At 40.6% G+C, this 26,839-nt stretch overlaps 3 protein-coding genes across 3 annotated transcripts; all 3 read left to right on the plus strand.

Annotated features, from left to right (window-relative positions):
* Window positions 1-1,557: 1,557 nt before the first annotated feature.
* tut7 (terminal uridylyl transferase 7) lies at window positions 1,558-13,137 on the plus strand. Its single transcript, XM_062381476.1, has 29 exons — window positions 1,558-1,662; window positions 2,628-3,063; window positions 3,204-3,358; window positions 3,684-3,800; window positions 3,918-4,095; window positions 4,241-4,329; window positions 4,597-4,648; window positions 4,764-4,833; window positions 4,961-5,087; window positions 5,226-5,345; window positions 5,453-5,587; window positions 5,739-5,916; window positions 6,501-7,171; window positions 7,280-7,430; window positions 7,722-7,808; window positions 7,899-7,999; window positions 8,201-8,258; window positions 8,474-8,577; window positions 8,693-8,782; window positions 8,875-8,988; window positions 9,312-9,389; window positions 9,491-9,668; window positions 9,873-9,920; window positions 10,048-10,139; window positions 10,230-10,345; window positions 10,449-10,648; window positions 10,886-10,959; window positions 11,065-11,128; window positions 11,585-13,137. The coding sequence occupies exons 2-29, from the start codon at window positions 2,646-2,648 to the stop codon at window positions 11,641-11,643; spliced, it is 3,924 nt and encodes a 1,307-aa protein (XP_062237460.1). The 5' UTR covers window positions 1,558-1,662; window positions 2,628-2,645; the 3' UTR covers window positions 11,644-13,137.
* A 769-nt stretch (window positions 13,138-13,906) lies between these two features.
* On the plus strand, window positions 13,907-18,309 carry isca1 (iron-sulfur cluster assembly 1). Its single transcript, XM_062381518.1, has 4 exons — window positions 13,907-14,012; window positions 15,872-15,925; window positions 16,409-16,514; window positions 16,969-18,309. The coding sequence occupies exons 1-4, from the start codon at window positions 13,932-13,934 to the stop codon at window positions 17,115-17,117; spliced, it is 390 nt and encodes a 129-aa protein (XP_062237502.1). The 5' UTR covers window positions 13,907-13,931; the 3' UTR covers window positions 17,118-18,309.
* A 3,280-nt stretch (window positions 18,310-21,589) lies between these two features.
* On the plus strand, window positions 21,590-26,797 carry psat1 (phosphoserine aminotransferase 1). Its single transcript, XM_062381501.1, has 9 exons — window positions 21,590-21,788; window positions 22,975-23,035; window positions 23,198-23,267; window positions 23,396-23,601; window positions 24,639-24,811; window positions 24,958-25,127; window positions 25,625-25,753; window positions 26,115-26,252; window positions 26,419-26,797. Exons 1-9 carry the CDS (start codon window positions 21,732-21,734, stop codon window positions 26,519-26,521), a joined length of 1,107 nt encoding a protein of 368 aa, XP_062237485.1. The 5' UTR covers window positions 21,590-21,731; the 3' UTR covers window positions 26,522-26,797.
* The last annotated feature ends 42 nt before the right edge of the window (window positions 26,798-26,839 follow it).

Below are 26,839 nucleotides of genomic sequence, written 5' to 3' on the forward strand. Positions count from 1 at the left end.
GCTGGAGAACAGAAGGTTTGAGAATGTTTTTAGATCAAATGCACTCAGACTGGGGGAATACATTATGTCAGGTGTGGGTGTGGGTTGCAAATCAACGGCAGCCTGGCATGATCTGACAAATGGGCCTAAGTCTTGCCACTGGTCATCATGGGACTTGGAGAGCGGGATGTGAGGGCTGGAATTTGAGACGCAAAACAGTGCCGACTGCTGGTCAGTGAGTTAGACGGCTGCTGCACTTCTGGAACCAGACAAAAAAACTTTGGAAACTTTTAGAGAATCATCAGAAAAAGGCATAAACAGATATTCCTAAACTTGATCTGCTGTGTCACATGTGAAGTGCAGTGCAATGAATCCATGTGCATAACATCAGAAAAAAGGGTGATAAGAGAGTGTGACGTGGAGAGCAGATCAGTGGAGGCATTTATAGGAAGTTGCCACTGATATGCAAACAGCTGCTCATGTGTGGTCTTTGACATTGTGAAGGTGGGTGAAGAAGAATTGTGTGTAACCGTCACTCCATCAGAGGAGGATACTAAATTGAGGCCTAACATAATCATCAAATCTCTTCCTAATAGATTAATTGGGCAACAGGTAGACAGCAGAAAATCATGTTCAAACCTTATGGGATGTTTGTCTAACTGAGCGGCGCATTTGAAAGAATATAAAGCGACCACTCATCTCAGAAGATGTTGGCTAATTTGACATCCTAACCACAGAATAACCTGCACCAGAGTCAACCATTACATTAAGTTTGTGACCGTTAACTTGGAGTTGAGGCATTTTCTTAAAGCATCACTATTGTAATGCCCCTCTCTTCCTAGTTCAGTGAAGTTGGCTCTGCTATCAGTGTTATCTTGTCTGTTTGGCCTTGAAAGAGTAGACACAGCCTGCATCATGCCACTGTGTTGATTAACACACACTTATCGACGGTGTAATGTAGAGCCTGTCGCTTCTCGATCGGGGACTAACTGACCCTGAGACTCGCGACGTCGGACCGACCCGTCTCCCTCCGTTGTGTACTTGAACCTGTTCCTGCTCAGTGATGTGAAGAAGAAGAAGAAGAAGACTATTGTGCAGTAATTATAATTAAAAAAAGGAATTCATTTTCATTATTTTTGTATAGACACACGCGAAGACGTAGTCTGGTCGGTCGGGGTCCCCGTGACCCTGAGCCGCACGCAGCGAGCATCCCCGGCTGCCAGTGTTGTGTACTCGAGCCTGTTCTTGCTCAGTGATAATAAAACAAGTAATATTAATAAGAAGAAGAAGAAGAAGAAGAAGATTTTTTTTTTTTTTAATATTTTGTGTTGCTGTTCGCCACGCGCGAAGATGGGAGACTTTCACACGCACACAAACACATGCTGGGTCAACCAGACCCTGGAACAACACAAGTTATCCAGAGCAGCTGGAGTTTTAGCTCCAAACATTCTATCTATTCTCTCTGTTTCACGTCGCATTTACGACGATAGTTAGAATTTTTTAAAACAACCTTGTCCCGGGTTAAGAGGAACCCGAGCTGTTTTTTCCGCAGGGGGCGGAACTGAAGAGCTGACGGCTACAAAACAGATCAGTCCGGACTTCACCTCTCAAACTCCAGTTCAAGACCAGCGATCACCAGAGCTAAACAAGGCTTCCAGTATGATGTCTGCTCCCCGACCACAGGTATCTAATGGCTCCCATCGGAATAGATGACCACCCAGTAGTTCGACCAGTGGTTGGCTTCTGCCTCATCTGCACGTTTACACCGGCAGGAAAACTCAAATAAACAGCCACGCTAGCTGGGTGCTAGCTGCTAGGTGTTTTGGTGTCGTCACTTTAGCTAGCAGGCTAAACGGGGCTGCTAGCTTAGGGTATGTGGGAGACAAGCTAGCTAACGTTGCGTGTGGAAGGGGCTAACCGCGGTTTGTTGACAGTGACTTAACGTCATACGAGACACTGGTTTGTGCATTTAAACGAAGGGAGAAGAGCGATGGAGCCAATACAGAGGCTAGTAAGCTAGCTAATGCTAACAGAGCGTGCCTAAACAACGCTAGGATACGTGGCTAATGTTACAGTTAGCCGAGGGACTCGAACCGTTGTTTAACGTGATATTCACAGTTTATCGGGCATCGTGATTAACCCTGGAGTTTATGATTTATCATAAATACCTCCGGTAGCATTAGAAACACCGATGGTAGCTTCAGTTTTCCCACGGTGGTCAGATTTCTGCTCTCAGCGTTCATTGCTAACACAAGTCGGTCTTTACTAGACTTCTGTTTTGTATATTTCTGACAACCTGATGTTAAGTTAATCTGTAATTACTCAGTTTATCGCCAGGCATCTCCTTGAGTAACCTCCACAAGTTACTGTGGTAAACTTGTGTGTTTTTGTTGCATTTATCCGCCACAGCCTGGTTTGAATTAAATGACAGGATGTTAAAGTTGGGAGCTGTAACAAGTCAATGAAGGTTTCTGCCCTGAAGGATAATAAAGGCAACTACAGTAGCTTGCTTCTGTTTCGTAGACAGGACATCTGAATAAGTCAGCACTTTGTCAGATGATCCTGACACTCAGTTTTAGTCAAATATGTTTCCATAATAACGGAACATGATATCCTGCTGTTTCACATTTAACATATTCATCCTTCAGTTTTAGCACAAGTGAACCATGGAAAACTCAGGCAGGCCTTACCGGACCAAGCCAAGCGGCTGGGAGAGGGGAGGAGCACCAGACAAGGAAGAAGCTTGGAAGATCCCAGACCAGGGTCGAGGACAGAACTTCAGACCAGAGGGAGGTCAGCAGGGCAAGAAGAATCAGGGTGGGCCCTTTCGGGCCAGCCCCAGGAAGGGGCCACTGGGACCTCTGAGCTACTCCCCTGGTGGATTTAGAGGCGGCCATAGCCCCTCACAGAAGGATGACAGTCGTTGGTTTCCTGGTCCCGAGAACAGTGGTGGGCTCAGAGACGATGTCTGGAGGGAGCGTCCACAGCAGCAGCACTGGAGGAGGAGTGGCCAGACCGATGGTCCGAAGGAAGACAGGGAGCAGGGGAGGAGAGAGGACTCCGATGGCAGTGCCCATAATTTAGGTAAAGATTTGAACAATATGTTTTTCATAAATGGACACTTTTTTTAAATGGAGGGAAACGTCCAACAATCCATCGTTAATGATTTACATCCCCACAAAAACATCTTGTACATTTGACTCATGTTTTTCTTCCATCCAAAGGGAAAAGACGGAGAAACAGAAACAAGAAGACATCTTTTGGTGAAGAGAACAGGAGCCGTGTAAATGAAGACTCCACACTATCAACCCAAGAGCTGCAGAGCCTGCGTCAAGCAGAGAGTCGACTCCTCAAAGACGGGATCTGCTCCTTGAAGAAGGTACAAACATTCATTGTACAGTCTGGTGTAAATTTGCTTTGATAAATCAGCTATTCAATATTTGATATATAGATATGTATGTATGTATGTATGTATGTATGTATGTATGTATGTATGTATGTATGTATGTATATATATATATGTATGTATATATATATATATATATATATATATATATATATATATATATATATATATATATATATATATATATATATATATATATATATATATGATTCGTGACTGAATTAAGAACATTGATAGACACAACATTTTTGCAGCCATTGTCTAATGTCTGGTTTCCCTCCGTTTTAAACGGTCTCAGAAGCCCCACAGTAACCCCAATGCAGTGTACACCTGCACTCTGTGTGATGTTCTCTTGGAATCTGTGTCTGACGGTTACAAGCATGTCAGAGACAAACGGCACAAGAAAAGAGTCAGGGTAAGAAATGTATTTATTTAGCATAATCATTAATAAGATTACAATGAACATTTAGGTTATGCTATCAGACTATAATGTCATTGTGCAGTTATAGTAATGGGTGTTTGTGTTTTTCAGGAGAGGCAAGAACAGGTGATGCTGACTGAGATTCTGCCTCCAGGTCCGGAGCAGATCAGTGCAGTGACTGCTGCACTAGAGGCTGTTGTCCTGGAGCATGGGATGAACGAGCAGGATGTTGAGACAAGACAGTTTGTTGTCTCCATCATGCAAGACCTCCTTCTCTCCGTCCTGCCTGGTACGTCACCAGAGGACATAGTGTTTGTTTCATGACAGAGATGTGACCTTAATTCGACCTGATCGTGATATTATTTTGTACCAAACAGGCAGTTGTTGTTTTAACGTAAATAACATTATGCCCTCTCTATTTCTCTCACCTGTAGAGATCAGGCTCAGGCTTTATGGATCGTCTTGCACCAAGTTTGGATTTAAGGATTCTGATGTTAACATTGACATTCAGTATCCACCTAATGTGAGTAGCCCAGAATGAGTTTGATTGTGTGAATACTGTTTATTGATATATGACTTAGACAATAAACACAGCTCTCAACAAACAATGTTGGATTTTTACAAGCTCACAGTCTCAAAATATACACGATAAGAGGATAAATATATAACAACATCCCACTTTGGAATGAATATGTAGCTGTTATTTCAAAAGTGATTGAATCACATTCACATGCTCTTTTTATATTGTATTCATGTTGTATAAAGGTTTTGAAATTGGATGTATTCACAGCTGCATCAGCCGGACGTCTTGTTGTTGGTCAAGGAAAGTCTCTCTGTGAGCCGTGAGTCACCTCTTACTCATTTAACTGCAATGAACATAGGAACCATTGTAAACTCGAGTCAGGTGCCGGGCTGTTTTGGAAGTTTACAATTGAACATGTTTCGTTGTGTCCTCAGCTGCCTTTGTTGACATGGAAGCAGATTTTCATGCCAGGGTGCCTGTTGTCATTTGCAAAGAGAAAAAGAGGTGGGTGTGTCCAGTAGCTACTCAGTTAGATTATTTTTTAATTGATGAGTCTCTGATCTAGTAAATTGCTGAACTTGTAATCTTTCAGATATTGTAGAAGTTTTAATGCTGTTTTTCTTCTCAACAGTGGCTTGATCTGCAAAGTGAGCGCAGGGAATGAAAACGCATTTCAAACCACCTCCTATCTTTCTACTCTTGCGAATCGGGAGCAGCTTCTCCTCCCACTGGTTCTGGGCCTCAGACGCTGGGCCAAGGTATTTTTCCAACTGATACCCTGACCTCTTGCTCTCATCTGACAGGCAACTTGAGATAGGGGATGAACAAATCCATTTCTTTATTTTTGTAAAACATAACTTTTGTTTTTTAACGTGTTGTTCTTATTTCTGTTTTAGATTTGTGAAATTGACCGTGCAGAGGAAGGTGGGCTGCCACCGTACGTCTTCGCCCTGATGGTTATTTTCTTTTTACAGCAGCGCAAAGAGTCCCTCTTGCCTACCTACCTGAACAGTGAGGTGGGTGTTTCTTTGCATTGTGTCCAACAAGATATTCAGTGTTCATTTCAGCATTGTTCATTGGTAGTTGTTTTCAGTAGAAACTAATCTTATCATATTATTTTCAGATCAAGGTGTTTTCACTCGGCAGGTTGTCAGACTTAAATCTCGTCCAAATAGAAGATGGGTATTTACATTGGACTTACACTCCTGCCTCCAGAGACTCCTCACAGCCAGCAGAGGGCTCCTGTATCAAGGGAAAGGTAACCATATACTTGTTTGGGTTGTTCTATATGCACATTTTACAAAGATGGAATGCCTTTTTCTAGATCAGAGGTAATGGATTTGTCTTGTTTATCTAATGGAATGGGTCCAAGGCAAATATGAATTGCTGTGCGGTGTGTTTGCGTGCAGGTTCCACTGGTGTTTCAGAGCCCTCATCCGCCTGTTGAAGTCGGGCTCCTCTGGGTTGAAATGCTTCGCTTCTTCTCGCTGGAGTTCAACATGGCTGACAATGTAATAAGTGTGCGGACCAATGCCGTCCTCTCCCGAGAGATTAAAGACTGGCCAAAGAAACGCATCGCAGTGGAAGGTCAGAGTTTTTTCATGTGTTGCGTGATTTTGAAATGTTTTTTTTGCTTTTGGGTATTACAGAAATCGGTTGATTACTTGCATGTATTTATAATTTAGTATGTGGAAAATGATGTCAGTGAAAAGTCCATGTTATTGTCACTCAGTTCTTGGTGAGATGGATCACTGTTGGATGTGCAGCCTCCAGGGTTAGACACCTATGTTAACGCTGAGGTTGAAAAAAAGAAGCTCCAATGAAATGACACTTGAGCAGCTCAATATTCAGAGGTTAATTCTGTCCCGGCTATAAATTATTAATACTATTGATAGTGTATCTGTGGCTTTGAGATATTGGGGCAATTGTGGTACAGGAGATTGAGCAGAGAGGCTAGAGTTTCCATTCCTGGTTACTCCAGCTCATGTGTCAATGTATCCTTGGGAAAGATACTCAACCATGATCATGTACTATTGGTGTGCTAGTGTTTATGTGGGTCTATTTGCATTTTAAAGGATTAATGCAATTCAATATGATTTCTGTTGAATATAGAATTATATTACCCTTACCCGCACATGGTTGATCCCTCTACTGTTTGTTTCTGTACTCAGACCCTTTTGCTGTGAAGAGAAACGTGGCCCGGACAGTGAACAGCCAGCAAATGTTTGAGTACATTGTCCACTGCCTCAAAACCACGTACAAGTACTTTGCACTTCCACTCAACACACCAGCGGCTAATTGTAAGACAGGAGCGCGGCGTGGACCTATTCAAGGGGTAGATGCGAAGGCTTTGAATAAAGGGATCTTAGATCCCTCAGATTTCAGTCAGCTCACCCTTCAGTCACAACATGCAAGTCAACCTAAAGCTGTGGAAAATGGTCCTGAAGACTCTGATTGCATTATCGAGGAGGAGGTGGAAGTTGAAGAATACAGCGACTCGGATGAAGAGAAGGAGAAGGTGGATCTGGGCAAAAGCAGCCTCTCAGAGGATGAAGACGAGCAGGACGAGGATGCCCATACCAGGCACCACTTAGACAGCCTCACCACAGAGGATGAGGAGATTTTCCTAGTGGATGAGATTTCTGGGGAGGAGCTTTTGTCTGATGAAGAAGGTCCAGATTTGGACACACCTGGTTCAATGGATGAGGAAGAGGAGGAGGACGAGTCCAACCTGTCACTTCAAACTTCAGAGGAAGCCGTTAAAGACGGGCTGCCAGAAAACAAAAGCCCAAAACAAAGACTGTCTTATGAGTTCACCAGACAAGCTTTCACCAGAGGAAAGGTAGGTTTAGTTCTTAACTTTAATGTGTAAGAAAACAAATAATTTTTTTTAAAACTATACAAAGCATTGGTACATCATCTCAGTTGAATTATTTTCCATGTCTCTTAGCCTCACATGGTCGTGTGCAGCTTGTGTAAGCGTGATGGACATCTGAAAAAAGACTGCCCGGAAGATTTCAAGAAGGTGCAGCTGGAGCCTTTGCCCCCAATGACATCAGACTTTCTAGGTCGCCTTGACAAAGTCTGTGAGCAGTGCTACAGTGAGTATTATGTGATGATACTAATTAGTAAACTCTGAAGACGCCTGTTTCACAGCAGACATTTGTTATAGTAGGAGGAGTACAGGTGCTGCTTTAAACATTAACAATGACTCATGGTTGGGTCATTAAACCAGCATTCAAAATACCACGACCCTGAAAGTAAAACAGCTTCATGGATTCAAGCTTTCATCTAAATTATTCTTTACACTTGTGCTTTTCTTACTGTAACATGTCAAGATGTATCCTGCGAAAAAGGCCTTGTTTCTGACTAAAGGTCTCTTCCCTCTTCAGCTGACTTTGCCCCAGATGAACTGGAAGTGGGAGTGAGGGAGCACATCCTTAAGGACGTGGAGAACTTTGTCAGACGACAGTTTGCTGGTGACTTAAACTAACATGTTGGCTGTTGAGATGCTTCCCTTATTCAGACCGAAACATTTTATTGACTCACCCTTTCTTTGTTATGTATAGGAGCTAGGCTACAGCTTTTTGGATCATCTAAAAATGGCTACGGCTTCAGACAGAGTGACCTAGACATCTGCATGGTGCTGGAGGGACAGGACACCATACCTGTAGGTTTTATGTTACTGCTCATTTCACATGCATTCAGTCACATTGTGCAGGTATACATCTATTGTTGGGGTCAGGCTCTGTTTAGCAATTAATTTTGTATTTCCCAAAATTAAAAACTTTGTTCTGGGACATTTGTAGCAATTATTTTAGTGACTTCCTTTTGGAATATGCTTAAAGTACAGCTTTCTTCTTCCCAACAGGATGCTGAATGCATCACTATCATTGAAAGCCTTGCCAGACTACTGCGGAAACACCCAGGTACGGTCAAACAGAGCATGACTAGATTTATATTTTTGTCATTGTTTTTTTTTTGTTTTTTTTGAACTTGCAATTGATGTTCCTTTAAGTTTGAGGGAATCACAAGTTGTCCTAGGGAAAGTTAGGTCACCATAATGACCCATCGAGTAAAATGTATTCAAATAGAAAATGTAAGCACATGCTAATCCGTCACCTCATCGGCACCCTGTGACCAGGTTTGAAGAACATCCTGCCCATCACTACGGCCAAAGTACCCATTGTAAAGTTCTACCATGTTCGCACCGGTCTGGAGGGAGACATCAGCCTCTACAACACACTGGTGGGGCTCTCGCTGTCTCACGCTGCTGCTGTGTTTTCTCATTAAAATCAAGCTGATGGGGTTGGAGAAAATCACACATTTCCAATTGACCTTTGAATGAAACTCTTCTGTTAAGGCGCTGCACAACACGCACCTGCTCGCTTCCTATGCTGCCATTGACCGGAGAGTGAAGATCCTCTGCTACGTTATGAAGGTTTTTGCCAAGGTGAATATTACAGAAATCAATATACACTAATTTCTGTAACAATATGTTTAATTGTGTTGTACTGAAGTACCACTGTAATTGTCCCATTACAGATGTGTGACATTGGGGATGCCTCTCGTGGCAGCCTTTCGTCTTACGCTTACACGCTCATGGTGCTCTACTTCCTTCAGCAGAGGAACCCACCGGTTATCCCTGTTCTGCAAGAGGTACCAATTACATGTTTGTCAAAAGGTTCAAAGTCAGTTCTTTGCCCTTTGACTAGATGCCGCAGAGGCATTGCCATGAGAATAACTTTATGGTTTGTTATTTTATAATCCCAGAAACACTTATCTCCCATTGAGGCCTTTTTACAGCTAAGGCGTCAAATAGGTTTCTTTTTGCAGAAGCTTTTTCATTTGGGATGCAGACTAATCTAAGAAAACCTCTATATACTATTATCTCTTTATGTTATATTACCAAATGTACAAATAATGAGGTTTCAATTGTTATATCTTCATTAAAACAATTTAAAACATCACTTGCATTGCAGATCTATGATGGAAAGAAGAAGCCGGAGTCGCTAGTTGATGGCTGGAACGTGTACTTCTTTGATGACTTAAAAACATTAGTGAGTCTTTTATATTTTTTACAAATCCACTGTTATATGTCTATATAATCATTTTATTGACATGGTTTTTCACACTGTGCATTGTGTTTTTTTACCTGCAGCCCAGTCGCTGGTCACAGTACGGGGGTAACACCGAGTCAGTGGGAGACCTGTGGCTCGGCCTGCTCCGCTTTTACACAGAGGACTTCGACTTCAGAGAGCATGTTATCTGTATCCGTCAGCACGGCCGCCTCACCACCTTCAACAAGCAGTGGACGTCCAAATACATCGTCATTGAAGGTCAGTGTGTGTAAAATGTAAAAGTACACAGTTAGCATACCAGTGTTATTGCACAATATTAAAACTAGTCAACATGCTGCTTTACATGCAGTTAATTGAATGCATATAATTATTACTCAATGCTATAAAAGAATGAATGTATTGCTGTGCAAGAAGCTTTGTCATAGTTAAAGTGCGTCTCTTTCTCTTTTGTTTATATTACAGATCCGTTTGACCTGAATCATAATTTGGGTGCCGGTCTGTCCAGGAAAAGTATGATTTTCTTTGTTTTCTCTTTAGTTCTGTCTCGTTTAAATATGTCCTATTGTCTCATTTCCTGCTGTCTCTTCCTATGCATGTATTTTTTAAATATTTTTTTTGTCTTTTTCCTTCAAAACAGTGACTAACTTCATCATGAAGGCTTTTATCAACGGCAGAACATTGTTTGGCACACCCATCAAATCCTTACCTCTTGAATACCCCAGCCAGATGGTTAGTATTTCCTCTGTAAATATCATAATGCACATTTAGGCAACATTCTCTAAGCATTGACGTTCTGTGATTTGTCCTCATCTGTCCCAGGAGTATTTCTTTGACTCGGAGGTTCTCACTGAGGGAGAAGTGGCGCCCAATGACCGCTGCTGCCGTATCTGCGGCAAGATTGGCCACTTCATGAAAGACTGTCCCTTGCGTAAGAGGTGAGTATCATTACAATGCATGTCTGAATTAGTCACAAAACAATGACCTGTAGATAAATGTCTATCCCATCGTTGTCCTGTATTGTGGATCATTTCTGTCCAGGTCTAAGCACAGGTGGGACTCGGACAAAAGGCAAGAGCACCAGAGAGACAGAATGGATTCAGCCGATGACACCAGGGATCAGGTCAGACACAAGAATGAGAACTGGAGGAAAAGAGATGCACTGGAAATTCGCTGCTGCTACCTATGTGGATCAAGTACCCACATTAAGAAGGACTGTCAGCTGTACAGAAATCCTGCAGGTTCTCATTAATTTTTTGTATTATTTAATTTGACTTGGTTGTCATTTGTATTGTCGAGTACTTCCACAAGATCAAATTCTTCCCTCCATGTAGAACTGGCAGTTTTGTAAGTTCATTCCCTTTACTCTTGCATTATATATGTACAAGAATAAGAAGTTATATGGGAAATTATAATGAAAAAATAACAGAGGGAAAAATCAGTTGTTTAATTTTACTCTTTGATCTATCATTTGGCAGGTAATGTGAAGATGGACAACTATAACTACCCTGCTTCAGGCCACATGAGGAATCTGAGAGAAAAGGAAAAACAGGTATGATCTCAATTTCTAAAGGTCAATTAAGAATTATTACTTTATAACTGTAGGCAGCTATGTGCACTCCTACACCTGAGTCCTGATGGCGTTCTACTATTTCAGGGTTTACCTTTACAAGAAGAGAAGAAGAGAAAGCAGCAGAATGTCATGTCAAGTCAACAAGCAGGTACGAAGAGTTTCAGTTGAAATTCATTAGATACTGTCACAATTACAGATTTGTTATCAAAATACTTTATATGTTGGGTCATCTGTCTTGTTTTAGGAATGGTGATTAGAGGGAATGAAAGAAAGATATTTTGGCAACTGGCTGATGTTGAATCTTTTTGGGGAAACACTGAACGCTGGCTGATGTTTTGGCTCACCTTTAGCATTTTGCTCTTGTTTTTATCTGTTTTTTTTCAACACATTCTGAGAACATGTCCTGTGAGTTACCATCCCTGTAACCTGAAAGGATTCTGTGCAAATAAAACTGCATTAAATCAAATACGGCTTACAAGTTTATCAGCTTGATCAGCATAAAATTATCCATGGCAGATGTATTTCTAGATGAACAAACGTGAAAGGTGCAGGTTAACAGTATGTAATGGAATAATCTTGACCGTTGCATTCTGGTTTGTTTCAGGTAGTCCCGCCTGCCGAAATGTGGGTCGTTCTGGTCCCAGGAAGAGCCCAGTGGAATGAACAACAGCAGCAGCTGTGGCTACACACACCATGAGGTTCTCCACTTGTCCGGGCAGACAGAAAATCCAGAAACCCTAAATCTCTATGGAACTGTTGGGCCAATGAGAGCCCATTAAAAGCCAAAGCCAGGACGCCTAGACTTGAAGCCAAATAGGGCCTTTTTAAGTGTGTTTATTCTTTTTTTCCCCCTACAGTGCTTCTCCTAAGAGGAGCTTTTTAAACCTTTTTCGTTTTAACAAGACAAGCCATTAACCCATGCCCCTCATGTCCTTGTTTACCCACACTGCCAGTCACGTTTTTATATGCCCTACCTTTCGAGCAATGTCATTGCAGATTCAGTGTGGAACTGCTTAAATTAGAAAATGTAAGTAATTCAGAAGGATCATCTATATGACTCAGATCTTGATCATCATCATCAGAAGGTATCTGCAGACAACCTACTGCAGATTTGTGTTGTAATCAATGATGACGCTTCTCTGCGCTTTATAGGCTCAACTGCCTTCACAGGTAAGACCTAGTGTTTGTAAATGGTGCTTTCAGCATTCAGACAAACGGACAACAGATAACGTGTGATGCTTACTTCTTAAAGTGTCCTGAGGTCAGATTCATCAAGAGCAGCGTAACCAGAAAGTCATTCATCAGTTCAATTATTCATTATTTCTCATCACTATGTTTTTATGATTGAGTGTCTGGTCATTAATCTTGAGATTTAACAAAAATAAGACGGAAAAGGTTGAAAAATGTTTAAATGGCAGTGTAACTTTTGAGATGCCCAGGATATTTTTTAATGGAATTTCTTTTAAAGTCTATTTAATTTGTCACGTGCACTGACGTCCCTCAGTCTCTCATTCAGAATTGAAAGCAGCTCTTTGTGAATCTTGTCTCCGTGCATTTATAAAAACGTTTTGTTGATATTTTTTTCCGGATCATAAATGTTTTTTGTTCGTTTTTGGACATAACTGATACACCCTGATTTCATGAATGCATAAATACCTCCCCTCGACTGTGAGTAACAAGTGCAAATTGAAGATAACATGGCAGTAAAACTGTTTGTCCTGTGATAAATCTGGCCTGTATTTGTTCCACACATTAGAAAGTTTCGTGACTTCAGTGCAAAAACATGTAATTACGAAAGATCCATGCTTATGCTCAGTGGTAACGATTGACTGTTCCTGCTGATGACATACTCTGCTTCAAGCGCTATGTTCATGTTCTGTTGGAAATTTAATTTCATTCAGTGGAGATATGAATGTATTTATTTGCCACAAAGGCTTAATTTTGTAGTAATGGTGCCACAGATTGGTAGCTGCACTGTGAGGGTCACATCCTCGTATTCTGTTGCTGCTAGATTATGTTTCAGAGAGCTGCTTATCATTCAGCTTTGATTATGGACTGTTTGGCTTTATTGTCGCCCTAATATGGCAATTTTACAAAAAAAGTGTTGTTGATGGTATTGTAATGAAATTCCTTATTTTAAAAGTAGCTTTGTTTTAATGCCGGCCTTGTTGTGTTTCTTTTGTTTTACTTAAATGGGAGACTTAGTTTAAGGAAAACCAGTCCTGCCAGGAAAGGTGTGTTCACAATCCAATCTGTGCCCCAGAACAAACAAACATTAAACTGAAATTTGTCCTCGAAAAAATACATTTTCTTTTAATTTGTTCAAGACATGCAGATATCTATAAAGGACTCTATTCTTCATTATCAGTAACTATAATTATTATACTAAGATAACCATTGGTGTTGACTATGTAAGAGATGTTTCTGAGCCATCACAATGAAATAGCTGAAACTATTGATAAATTAAATCACTTTTCTACGTATATCTGCTTTGATACATTTGTTACTACAGTTAATACAACAGCTATGGTAATAATAGTTAAATGCAGTTATATAAGATGGTCCATTTATTTTGTCTCAGGTTGCCTTGTAATAACTGGCCTTATACAACATGAAAATGAGCTTGTCAAGTATTTAGTTTGTTTACTCAGCAATGTCCCCATCGAATATAATAAATCATCTAATAGATATTTTACAAAATAATTAACTATTAGTTGAGCAAAAAAATTAACAATTGACAAGAGTTGAGTTAATTTAAATTAAAAGAACAACATCAGTGAGATTAGGGTTTACGCAACAGAAATTCATGAGGGTTTATCCGTGATCCCATTGGTTCAGTTGCCCGTCCGTCAAAAATACCAGCCAATCTTTGAACGGCTATCCTGTTTGGGGCGGAACCGGAGCTGTAGGCGCCTGCGCACTCCATTGTTGTGATTATTCGCTTCAGAAACATGTCTGCCTCCATGGTGAGGGCGACCGTCCGAGCGGTCAGCAAGAGGAAGTTACTGGCGACCAGAGCCGCTCTCACACTGGTAAGTTTGATCTACTGGTGCGAATATCATCTAAATCACTATTTTATATCTGCTCAGTGTTGATTCAGGTCGTGTGGCGTCATCACCAGCAGCTGTTAGCTAACGTTACGTGATCCGGAATTGGCTAAGCTAGCTAATTAGCTAGCCAGCGGTGACTAGAACTTTACACGCCGAATATCTTTCGTAGAAGCTTCTGTAAAGTGTCGTCGGGTTTGTTTGGACCGTTTAAGCCCGATACAAACTCGTGTGATAAATCAAGTACAACACAAGGTTGTATAAGTACATATTTACTTTGTTTTTACTAGATGCTAACCTTACTGACAGGCAGTACAGCGTTAGGATGCTAAGCTAACTGTCCCTCCATGACGTGCCACAGACTTCTGTTAGTTAATAGTAACTGTTATGTATAAATATGTGTTTTTATCTATATACTAAGTTATAGCTTAGTTAGTAACTCAACAGTAACTCAAAACGAAGTCGAACCGAACAACGTAGATTTTTCCTCGGGACAAAAGCTACAATGTTAATGAGAATTATCCAGAGGTCAAGACTGTTTATTAAGTCAGCAGCTCCAACTAAAAACAATACAACTTTATATTATTGTTTATTTAGCCAGTTCACGCGCAGCCCCTGAAGTCCCACAATATGATGTGTGTTTATCTTGTGCGCACTATTTATTATCCAATGGGAGCAAGCACAGAGTTGATATCTGCAGTAGAGACTCGACTGGCCCATGCTTTGAAAACAACACTAAGTTGTGTTTATTAATTTCTCCAGTTTTATGATTTAAACACAGTCCTGTCGCATTAACCTGTTTCCTTCATCAAATTATTCCTGACAAATTCTGCGTCTGTGTTCAAGAGCAACAGGAACTATTTGAGCTAAATTGTCTTTATGTAATAGTACAGATCTGGTGTCTGTGTGTATCTGAGTTATTAAAACACAAACATCTTCTTAAAATTAAAAAAATCATCTTTTGAGACTTCAGGAGCTCAGTATCGTCACGATTGTCCCAGTTAGTAAAGAATGTAACTAATCTGTAAACTGTGAACTTATACTGTAAACGACTCCCACTGTAGTGAGCTGCTAGTGCAGATTCATTGATCGTTATTATCGTTGGGATGTTGGTGAACATCACCCTCACAGTGTTATGTCAAGATAATGTGTGTGGCCGGAGGTGATAAAGGATGGGAGCTGAAGTAAACACGACATATCGGGAGGCAAGTGCAGATGATGTCATTACACGGAGCTGCACTGTAGCTGTAATATATCAAACTAGTAATATTTGCTATGAACTGTACTCTAACAGAAGCCATATGTTGAGTTTTGGACATTGCTATTACATTTAGTTGGTTGATAGATATGAAACAAGTCCAGATGAACACAGAGGCTCTAAGGGTATTGCACCATATGGCTAGTTTCCAAAATGCGTCCACAAGAGAGAGCTCACACCCTGAGATCCTCCTCCTTTTCTGTACTGACATCCAATCCCACAGAGTAGGAGCTACAGGGGTGCAGGTTCAACTTAAACTATAGCAGCATATTTGGTCTCTCTATTGTCATTGTTCTGCTCAGTATGTTTGAAGCTGGCCCTGTTGGGAACTCTTTTCTAGCCAAAAGGTGTATAATTCATCTTTTTCATATTGTCTACTTTCAAAAACATTAAACAAATATAAAGGTTAATTGTATGTTTGGATCACAGTACTTATTGTATAGCAATACTAAGGAATAGCAATACACATCGGCTCGACACCAAAGTGTCCTGATGGTGTTTAATCAGGAGATAGGGTGTTGTCTCGGTCTAAGTGCTTTCACCTGATGTGCCCTGAAGCCCTTTTCTTCTGTTGTCTCTTCCTCAGACTCCAGCAGCTGTGAACAAGATCAGAGTGTTGCTGCAGGACAAGCCGGAATATGTGAGTAAACACATTAAACCAACGTCCGTTGAAATGGTATATCAGCTAGTTGTCAATAAACTGGTTTGTCCTCATCAGAGGAACTTATCCTCCTCTGCACTGGTTTGTTACAAATTAACCGTTATCAATGTTTATGGATGTTTTTTGATCGATTCATTCCGTCCTTACAAGGAGTGTAAGAGTATTTGAGTTCATATAAGGCCACTGAATCTAAAGGTTCTATAAGAAACTGTACTTGAAGACTAGTGTTTCTTTCTCTCCTGTATTTTTCACTCTACTTTTCAATGTGGTTGATTAGATCAACTATAAACATTTTTGTTTCTGACTGGTGCCACCCTATGTGACCTTAACACATCTGCATCACATGCTCCTCCAGTCATGCATATAGAAAATACAGGTTCTCTTTGTAAAGTTAATGACAATGCAGTGATTGTTTGAGGGTAAATTACACAGGATGTTAATTGCAGTGTTTTGGTTATTTAGATCGGTTTGAAGGTTGGAGTGAGAACTCGTGGTTGCAATGGACTGACGTACACACTGGATTACACCAAGGAGAAAGCCAAGTCTGATGAGGAAGTGCAGCAGGATGGTAAATAATGTTTTATTATCAAGAATCCCAGGTCAAATGACATAAATAATCTATATTTAATACATTTTGCATATGTACCATATAATTCCTGATTTAAGGGACATAATGAGCAAACAAGCATTTCATTTCAATATTGCACCTTTTTATAGAAAAATATTCAATTTATTGTTATTTAAAGTTCATATCTTGTGTATAATATTTCTATTTTAACTTGTTTGTTTTGGATTCTGTTCGATTGTTATTTTATTCTTATTTAGTTTCCCCTTGTGCTGCTCCTTTTTACTGCCGTTGGGTCAAATAGAATTTCACCAATGTGGATCAATAAAACTAATCCCATCTTATTCGGATCACGTACCACTGTCTGTGAAGGGTATTTGAAATACTACCACTTGATGATCTCTCAAATTATTTACATGATGCTTTGATAATGAAAAACTTGTTTTGTTGTCTGCAGGAGTGACGGTGTTCATAGAGAAGAAGGCCCAGCTGACCCTCCTGGGAACTGAGATGGACTTTGTCAATTCAAAGCTGTCCAGTGAATTTGTCTTCAACAATCCTAACATCAAGGGCACGTGTGGCTGTGGAGAGAGTTTCAACATGTGAGCCTCCGTCCTCCATGACCAACCCTGCTCCAAAGCTTGTCCCATCGGAAATAAAGACCGAGAGACTGAATGTTGACAAGGAAGTTAGAAACGAGGAAATCGTTTGAGATGCGGACGTCTCCTTTCCTGCCTCCTCTCCTGCAGCCCACACACTGGTTTGAAGCCCATGTATGCATATCTACGATCAAAGGAAGGTTTCAACACAATATGTGTTGTAAAAAAACACCTCAGCATAACAGATTTTAGTTTCAGAAACCTTTTGATGTCAGTATTTTAGTTCTTGGATCTGCATTTAAAAATCACCCCATAGGAGGACCTGAAAACAAGGTGTTTTTATATTTAGTGACTTTTTGCCATTTCACACTTATACGTACATTATTTAATGGGTAGATCTCAGCGTGACTTGTATGCAGGAGGAAATGCTCACTGATGTGAAGAGAGAGGTTTAACTTGATAAATCTGAAAGGATTAACCATGATACTATTAAAGGAGACATATTATGCTTTTATAAGTTTATCTTTCCACAAGTGTGTTCAGGCAGGAGTTATGTAAAAGTTTTGTACACCCAGCTTACCCAACCAGGTAGAAGGAGACAAAACGCATTTCTTACTCACTGGAGGTTGTTGACCAATCAGAGCAGACCTGGCTTTATCTGGAGGGGGGCCTTAAAGTGACAGAAGCTAAAAGTTTTTGAGACAGAGGCTGAAAAGAGGAGCTGCAGCAATGGAAAGGATGAGGACAGTGATGGGTTCTCTCAACCTTAGAGTGTATAGACCATTTCAAGAAATAAATTTAAATCACAAACGTAAACTTCAGCATAATATGTCTCCGTTAAGTTGAACCCGAACCACCAAAATCAGCTGTTTGATAAACAGCTCGCTAACCACCGGCGTGAGAAGGCGAGCCACTCTTCAGTGTCTCGTCCCAGCAGAATGCAAACATGGAGTTTGAGTGTCTTGAAACTGCTTTTCAGTTTGTATAGTATTTGAAATGTCTAAGTATCTATTTATTTCTATGTCAAGAATGTAAATCTCCCTTGAACCACACAAACACGCACACAAGAAAATGTAACGCACAAAACATGTAACCCTCAAATACGAGGTTCCTTTTTGCTTGAATAAAGCTTGGAACTTGTGACAGTGTATAATTTGCAATAGGTCTGTAAATATGAAATAATAAAAGGCTAAATTCTGTTCTATGCAACTGTGTTTCCATCATCTCATCTCGTCTTGGTGATGACTCATCACTAGATCTGGTGTTTCACTATCTCCACGTTTCTGCACCAAACAGACAAGCTTTCATCTCTTATTCTGCTTAAGGTTAAATATGGGACGAAGGAAATATGCACAGATATTCCACTTGAAGTGTATTTTTAACCCACACAAAGAATATATGGGAGTTCTCCACTTTTTCCAACCTGTTACAGATTGTTTCAGACAAAGACAAAGAAAGATTATCTTCATTTTTTTATTTAAGAAAGAAATCAAATGGTGTCAACAAACTCAATTTATGCTGATGAAGGAAAATACAAATTCTCTCTTTTTCTCAGTGATAAAAAGAATGTCCAATAGTCGGAATTTGACCTTGTGAGACTTCTGAAATAAAGAGATTAGAGAATCATAGTCTTTTAAGGATACTTTATTCCTTGCAATCATACAGCAAGTGAAGAGCATTCTGCAGAGGGAATGACAAAGATACAGTTGCAGGCGTGTGCTCTTTATGCAGATTTAGGGAAGAGATGTGTGTGTGAATAGTAGAAGTTTGTGTGATTGTGTTTATGTATGTGAACTATGTATCTTATGTGTGTGAACTGAGTGAATAGTAAAATGCCAGGAGGTAAGACACAAACACATGCTGAAGGCCTCTTCGGGGTCTTGGCTGGGGGGGACAAGCCCAGTTACGTTTGTGGCTCATCTTAACAGTTTCACAAGGATAAATAGTATGCATGAGCAGAGATAGTACAATTCTGGTATAGTGTTAACATTTAGCTTTACAGGACACAAGCCAGTTTGTGAATTTTAAAAAGTCAAAAACGTCAGCAGCTGCTCTGGCTCTTTGGAGCGTTTATGTGTCGAGTGGTGAACAACCTGCAGCAGGTGAGAGACACACAAGATACTTCTACCTAGTTTTTATGAAATCCATCAACTTTGATGATGTAATGGTTGCATCATACATGTTATTTGTCCCTGAACATATAAGATACGTTACAATCTGCTGACCCCGTTTGACAATGTTGAATATTTACGAACAAAACATGATGATGACGCAGTAAAATGTGATATTTGAAAATGTGTCATAATTATGCGTATTTGTTAGAGATTTTAAGTTTTGACCAAAACCGTCTTTGTGATGTCAAATTGACTTTGATCTTTGAGCTTTGGATCCACCCGTTATATAATAAAAGACATGGGTGTACCTGAAGCACTTTGTTATATCTGCAAGGTGCTGTATGAATAAAGTTATTCTTTGTGGGATGGACAACCTGAGAACATGATGCCTCCAAAATGTGGAGACATAGATCACTCGACACCCAAAGGAGAAGCAGAGATGAACTATCTTTCATCTGGGCCCTGATGGCCACTATGGACATTTGCACTCATTGTGTATGAATAGTTTGTCCTGGAGATGAGAGGAGTCTGGTCCACTGTTTGTGTTGCATAGATGTACACACTCACAAACAGACACACACACATAACCAAAATTGTGCTCAAACTTAAACATGCTTGATTCTTTTCATCAGACCCATGGATTATAACCTTAGAAATTAATTAAAATGTTGAAATACGCCTTAAATCTGAATTCGAGGATTGGCCCCCTGACCCAAAACCTAAAAAAAGTTCTTTCCTGACCCAAACCACAGCCTTCCACCAAGTTTAGCAGAAACCTGCTCAGTTGTTTTGTAATCCTACAGAGACGTATCGACAAGTATAAAGAACGCAATTAAGTGACAGGTTTTTACACACACACGAATCAAGATTCAAGATTCACACACACACACACACACAGACACACACACACACACACACACACACGCATACACCATGTGATATCTTAAAAGGGGGCACACAGTAGTAGTCAGATTCCTTGCATAACCTCCACAAGCTGCTGAATTATCTCAATCACACTTTTCTGACTGAGCTGAACTGAATCTGTCGGTTCACTGGACGACAGAGGGAAACTCTCCATTTACTTTGAAAGAGTTTGCTGCTGCATGGGCAATGTCCTGGTGTTAACGTGTGACGCACTAGAATTTCCATTTTTTTCCCTTTTTAAATGGGTTAATTGTTACAAGTGTGTATTATCTGTTTTATTCAATGTTGGACGCAGGCTCGTCACAGTTTACCTGGATTTATTCCCTGCTGTTCCATATGTGGATTTTGTATAAAATGTTTAAACTCTCCAGTTTTTATTCTACACGGTGGGAGACTACTGTCTGTCTCATGTCTCTGGTGAGGCTTGAATAATAGTTTAATAATCAGACATGGGACCCCAGCCAATAGGGAGGCTCTGGTTGCTGATGTCGATGTGTTGCCTTCAAGTGGTAGTCTGACAATTTGTGTTATAAATTGTATTATTGTGTTATTGTATACAGCATGAATATGAGTAAAGATGTATTTGTATACATACTTGTGTTTGTGTGTCTGCATAGCGCACAATTAGATATGAATATAAAGATGCTAAAATTATAAATTTAACACTAAAACAGCTGCAGGATTGAACGACTGTCTTTCAAATAATCACTAGATTAATTAACTACCTGCAAATTACACATAATATGGGAATCATTACACAGCAGTATATTATGTATGTTTATATATATAGTATATATATTTACAGCAGTATACAAAATTATATTACTAATAAATGGTAAATATATATTGTATAAAGTACAGTAAGTAGGCTACAGTATATATATATATATATAGATAGATAGATAGATAGATAGATAGATAGATAGATAGATAGATAGATAGATAGATGGATACTTTATTAATCCCGTGGGAAATTCAGATCATCCAGTAGCTTATACACTTATATACCTCACTGACAAACATACATAAATCACATATAAATAGGGAGAATATATTACAGATACAGGAATGGGTCTGATCCTATGGTACAGAAAGTAATGATGTGCTTGTGTCAGTGTCCAGTAGTAAAGTGTTCTTGTGCTGCTGGAGTGGATAGTACAAAAAATTTAAATAATATACAGCATTTATAGATCCAATAAAGTATATTTATAAATCAAATACAGTATATATGAATAATATACACTGTATATAAATTATATACAGTATATATAAATCGTATACATTTTTAAATAACTACCAGATGAATCGATTACTTGCTGCAGCACCTCGACGCACTGATCAAAAGATGTACCACGTTTTTTTTACGTAACGTTTACAGAATAACGAGCAGCTCCTGAACGCCTCCTTCCACAAAGCTGAGTAACTGGCGTGTCCCTGAATGCCTCCTTTAACGAACCAGCACAACCAGTGATTCGCAGCCATACGTCGCAGCAGCACAGGAGCTGAACACACACACATCTTCCTCCTCCTCCTCCTCTTCCTCAGCCTGCAGCAGCAGAACACGGGACACGTCTCTCTTCACCATGGAGCAGAAACCACCCATCAACTTCTGCGCTGGACCCGCGAAACTCCCGCAATCTGTGAGTTACCGTGCAACGTCGGTTCGCTCTCCAGTGACGTCATCGATCCGCGTGAGAGAGAATGTGTAGAAAGGGGCCACCGACGCGTCGCTGAGCAACGCATTGATTCATTCGGTCGTGTCGGGTGATTTCGCACGCGCATCCTCAAACCTCGAGCCTCTCTCGTCTCGAGCCTCGGCTTGATTGATGACGACGTTTAAACATGATCGAGGCGTGCAGATGTGCTGGGGGGGGGGGGGGGAGACATCTGGCTGCAGCGGAGCCTGAAAACTGAGCGATGAGTTGCATCAGCCTCGAGCCGTTCAGGTGGAAAACCGGTTTGTTTGCGACTCGGTGACACACACGCGCCTGCAGGTGGCAGCAAAACCCCCCAGAGACCCACTTCAGATCAAAGACAACTTTTATTGCTAAAACATTTTTATAAAAATCTGTTCAGAGAGTGTAAGGCTTTGTGTTAAAGATGTATTTGCAAAGTTTCTCTGTTGAAAAATGATCTTCAACCATTTACTCGATCTGTTAATTGTTCCAACTTCATTACTTTAGGATTTGTGAAGACAATCCCTGCAGATTGAGTTCTGTGAATTCCTGCAGTTTTATTTTTAGATTGGATATTCACGTAGAGGTTCAAATAAATAAAAACTGAATTTGTTTTTAATAGCTACCATGAATAATATCAGATATAATTACTTCCTAAGACAAACTGGACACACTTCTTTTAAATGGACTTTGCTGTGTCCTCTATTTTATGTGAATATTAACATTAAAAAAAATGTCATGTGACCCAACTGATTCCAAACTGATGCCAGATACTGTTATTACCCTCATCTCTTCTTTATTGCATTGAGGGCTTCTGACATTTGATATCATTATTGTGTTTTACAAGATCATGTATTAATTCCAATAGCCAATCATTACTGTTCCAACTTTACAAATGTGGGTCACTTTTGTCTGTGTGTATAATGACCAACTATCTTTCACATGTGACTGACTCTTGAGTGAGTGATTGATTGAAAAGGAGAATTGTCAGATTCATGAGAATAAGTTAGAAAAGCCACTTGAGTTCTCAGGAACATCTGGATCTGGGTCAGATGGAGGCGCTGATCTCTTTCCACCTCGTTCAGACACATGACTTTTTTAATCCCTTCTCGATGCCAAGTGTTAACATACTTGCTGTGGCCTGTTTCAGGTGCTGCTGGAGGCACAGAAGGAGCTCATCAACTACAATGGCACCGGCATCAGTGTTCTTGGTGAGTGTAGAAGCACGACATGAGTTGCGTGTGAATGATAATGAAAGCGGACTATACACAGTTGCCAGTTTATTAGGGACACCTATAGATTAAAGCTTAAGGCAATAACAAAGTTACATTAAATCCTCCTTCGTGACATTTGTTGATTTCTCTTCGAACCAGAGATGAGTCACCGCTCGTCGGACTTCAGCAAAATCATGAGCAAAACAGAGAGTCTCCTGCGTGAGTTGTTGTAAGTTACTTTTAATATTCACATTTACACATGACAAACTTCGTAAAGAATCAGTGCGTTTAAGTTAGTTTACTGATGGCTGCTCTGTAAACTCTTTTTTTCACACTGGGACCTTTGGCCTTTCACAGAAATATCCCCTCCAACTACAAGGTGATGTTCCTGCAGGGCGGCGGCTCCGGGCAGTTCAGCGCCGTTCCGCTCAACCTGATTGGCCTCAAGGAGGACAGGTGTGCCGACTACCTGGTGACCGGCACGTGGTCGGCCAAGGCGGCGAAAGAAGCGGAGAAATACGGCAAACCCAACATCGTCCACCCGAAGCTGGACAGCTACACGAGTAAGTCTCAGTAGTGAAAACATCACTGGCACTATTTTATATCCAGTGTCTGCCAGTAGATCCCATTCACCTAAGTCCAACCTACTGAACCTTTAACCATCCCCATGTCGCACACAGTTCACCCTCGTATGAATCGGTCATTGTCATTCAGGCTGTGTTACGGCAGCTCTCTGGCTGTGAGTCCAGGCGGTTATGTAACCAACCAATAGGAGCCGAGGACCAATGAAAGGCTCTGGAATGTGAGCAGCCTCCTCCACATTGTTGTGCCTGTTCCATTGGATTCACTTGTTAATCCTGATGAGTAGAGACACGTTTATATTGTGTTGGAATTACATTCATCTGGGAACAACATTAAATTATCACTTCTCTCTGTCTTGTTCTTGATATTAAATAACTTTAGCTTCTGAAACCTTTAAAGTGAAAATCTGAAAGTAATGTTTTTAAATAAAAAAGGACGAATTGTTAAAACATCTGTTGATGAATCAGTCATGAAGCTTATTTTAATTTGCAGCCGTACAAATCCCAATAGAATCTGGATGTTTATCTGAATTGAAAAGATACCAGATAATTAACACTAGATTAGTGTTAATTATATCACAGGTTTTAAAAGCCACTAGTTAAACAGTTTTTTTGCAGGAGGGTTTTGAGAGGTGTATTTGGATTCAGGTTTAGCCACTTAGCTCGGATCAGACTGAAATATATCAACAATGACATTTCTGAAAGACGTTTTTTCTCAAAGATGGTTTCTGTCATTTGAGGTTGTTCTCTCTGACATGTCCTCTAGCGCCACCAGCAGGTTGACGTTTATGTTTTTTTTACAGAAATGGCTCGACAGATATTTGATTTATTAAAATTCTGTTCAGATAATCTGTGGTGGGCAGGAACTGCTTTTATTAATTAGCAAAAGTTACTTGGCTATCTCCTTAAACTCATATGTTTAACTCATAAGTGTTGATATCAACCACGTCCTCACTGACTCTTTGCTCTGGTTTCACCACGAATGTCTTGTTTGAATCTCTCTCTCTCGCTCTTGGCAGAAATCCCAGACCCCAGCAGCTGGACTCTGAACCCCTCGGCCTCATACGTCTACTACTGCAGCAACGAGACCATCCACGGCGTGGAGTACAACTTCACGCCTGAAACAAACGGGGTGGTGCTCGTCTGCGACATGTCCTCCAACTTCCTGTCCCGACCTGTGGACGTGTCGAAGGTGAGGACAACAATGGACCTGAATCAGTTATTCAGCTCTTTCTCTCATCTCTCATGTTAAAATATAAGAATTAAGGAAAATAAGACCTGTTATTAGCGTTGATTACATCAAATCACTGAGGCATTGTTTCCCATCGTGTTGTGCAGTTTGGGCTGATCTTCGCCGGAGCTCAGAAGAACGTGGGCTCTGCCGGTGTGACCGTGGTCATCGTGCGTGAGGACTTGTTAGGCCACACCCTGAAGGAGTGTCCCATCATCCTGGACTACAAGGTGCAGGCTGAGAATAACTCCCTCTACAACACGCCGCCGTGTTTCAGGTACAGACGCTCCTCGGTTGGTTGCATCACAATCTCCTACAGATTGAGAGGCGGTGGTCTAGTGGCAGAAACTTGGACTATGGAAAGAGAAGGTCTCTGGTTCGTCTCTGGTTCGACTCCACGGAGAGACAACAAAAGACGAACCTGGATTGATCTGTCCAAAAATCCAAGAGTCTCCCTACCCTGTCTAGTGCCCCTGAGCAAGGCACCTTACTCCCCCAACATCTGCTCCCCGAGCGCCGTACATGGTCGCTCACTGCTCTGTGTGTCCTGCACCAGATGGGTAAAAAGCAGAGATTAAATTTCCCTACCTGCATGAGTGTGCCTGTGCATGTGTTTGGGATGAATAAATGGATCTTAATCTTAATCTTAATCTTAATATTTACTGTACTGTGTAAAACTATGTGGGAAAAAAAAAAATTGCAGTTTTACTTTGTCAATTAACTTCACAAAAAGGTGCATTACGTGTTTTTAACCGTCGCCATCGTTTTGTTCAGTATCTACATCATGTGTCTGGTTCTGGACTGGATCAAGAACAATGGCGGCAGTGCTGCCATGGAAACGCTCAACATCCAGAAGTCCTCCATAATTTATGACATCATCAACGCCTCTAAAGGTTTCTATACGTGAGTATAAAACAAAACTTGTGTGAAGGAAAAACTTCCTGAGGACTTGTCTAAACTTTTTAAATATCCTTTTTAATTTTTTAATTTAACTTTACACTGCTGGAGAAACACCTTCAAAATAAGAGCTCTTATAAAAAAAAATTATATAAAGTACATTAATGAAATCCCAACACAGTGTGACCCTTCTTGTAGAAAAAGCCCATGGGCTGATCAACATCTGTATTAACAGTCCATGCACGGAACCAGGGATTTTAAGAAATGGACAAAATCCTCACACACACTAAAGTAAACACTGAGAGTGACGAAACTGATTAGAGCAATGAAATGACAGATTCATATTAGAGCTACTGTTTCATTCCAGGTGTTCTGTAGACATGGCCTGTCGAAGCCGCATGAACATCCCAATTCGTATGGGGAAGAAAGACGGAGATGAAGCTTTGGAAAAGAAGTTCCTGGACGAAGCAGCCAAACGTGGAATGATATCATTGAAAGGTCACAGGTCAGTTTGTCGAGCACCGGCCTCCTCTTGATGTTTTGTGAAAACTTATGTGAGTTATCAGGAAGGATCTTGAGTCCTACATGATATGTTATGACAATTTGTGTCTTGTGGCAGTGCCGCTTCTGATTCAAAGCCCTCAAATGTGACAATTTGTCTCCCCCTGCAGGTCAGTTGGAGGAATTCGTGTATCCCTGTACAACGCTGTGACAGTGGAGGAAACTCAGACCCTGGCTGCCTACATGAAAGATTTCCTCAAAGAGCACCAATAGAACAGACCTCACATCGCCCAGTGGCTTCTCATGACTTCATCATGTTAAAAAGTGTTGGATCTGTAAAAGGAGTCCTGCAACGTAACACACATTCATTCTCCCTGAAAAGATTTAACCCCTTCAAGTGCCCAGAAATGTCTCTATTACATCTGTGTTTCATAGAATTACAGCTCTAACAAATGTAATGGGTGAAAGTGCTTTTATAGTTTCATTAAGTCTTGTTACTTGTTGAAAGCCTGTTTACATTCCAGTAAATCTAACTTGGTGATACCTCCATTTCACAGTGTGTTTTCTTAAGTGCTGTTTTCTAGCTGACCA

This window comes from Platichthys flesus, chromosome 3 (genome assembly GCF_949316205.1).
Source record: "Platichthys flesus chromosome 3, fPlaFle2.1, whole genome shotgun sequence".
In the NCBI taxonomy this organism is placed as follows: Eukaryota; Metazoa; Chordata; class Actinopteri; order Pleuronectiformes; family Pleuronectidae; genus Platichthys; species Platichthys flesus.

Excerpts from the sequence above, each read along its gene's own strand:
- tut7 (XM_062381476.1), top strand. The coding sequence starts at position 2,646 with ATGGAAAACTCAGGCAGGCCTTACCGGACCAAGCCAAGCGGCTGGGAG. Across the intron at positions 5,588-5,738 it reads GCTCCTGTATCAAGGGAAAG|GTTCCACTGGTGTTTCAGAG; the intron begins GTAACCATATAC and ends GTTTGCGTGCAG. Across the intron at positions 8,000-8,200 it reads AGGGACAGGACACCATACCT|GATGCTGAATGCATCACTAT; the intron begins GTAGGTTTTATG and ends TCTTCCCAACAG.
- isca1 (XM_062381518.1), top strand. The coding sequence starts at position 13,932 with ATGTCTGCCTCCATGGTGAGGGCGACCGTCCGAGCGGTCAGCAAGAGG. Across the intron at positions 14,013-15,871 it reads CCAGAGCCGCTCTCACACTG|ACTCCAGCAGCTGTGAACAA; the intron begins GTAAGTTTGATC and ends TCTCTTCCTCAG. Across the intron at positions 15,926-16,408 it reads TGCAGGACAAGCCGGAATAT|ATCGGTTTGAAGGTTGGAGT; the intron begins GTGAGTAAACAC and ends TTGGTTATTTAG.
- psat1 (XM_062381501.1), top strand. The coding sequence starts at position 21,732 with ATGGAGCAGAAACCACCCATCAACTTCTGCGCTGGACCCGCGAAACTC. Across the intron at positions 23,268-23,395 it reads AGTCTCCTGCGTGAGTTGTT|AAATATCCCCTCCAACTACA; the intron begins GTAAGTTACTTT and ends GGCCTTTCACAG. Across the intron at positions 24,812-24,957 it reads GACCTGTGGACGTGTCGAAG|TTTGGGCTGATCTTCGCCGG; the intron begins GTGAGGACAACA and ends CGTGTTGTGCAG.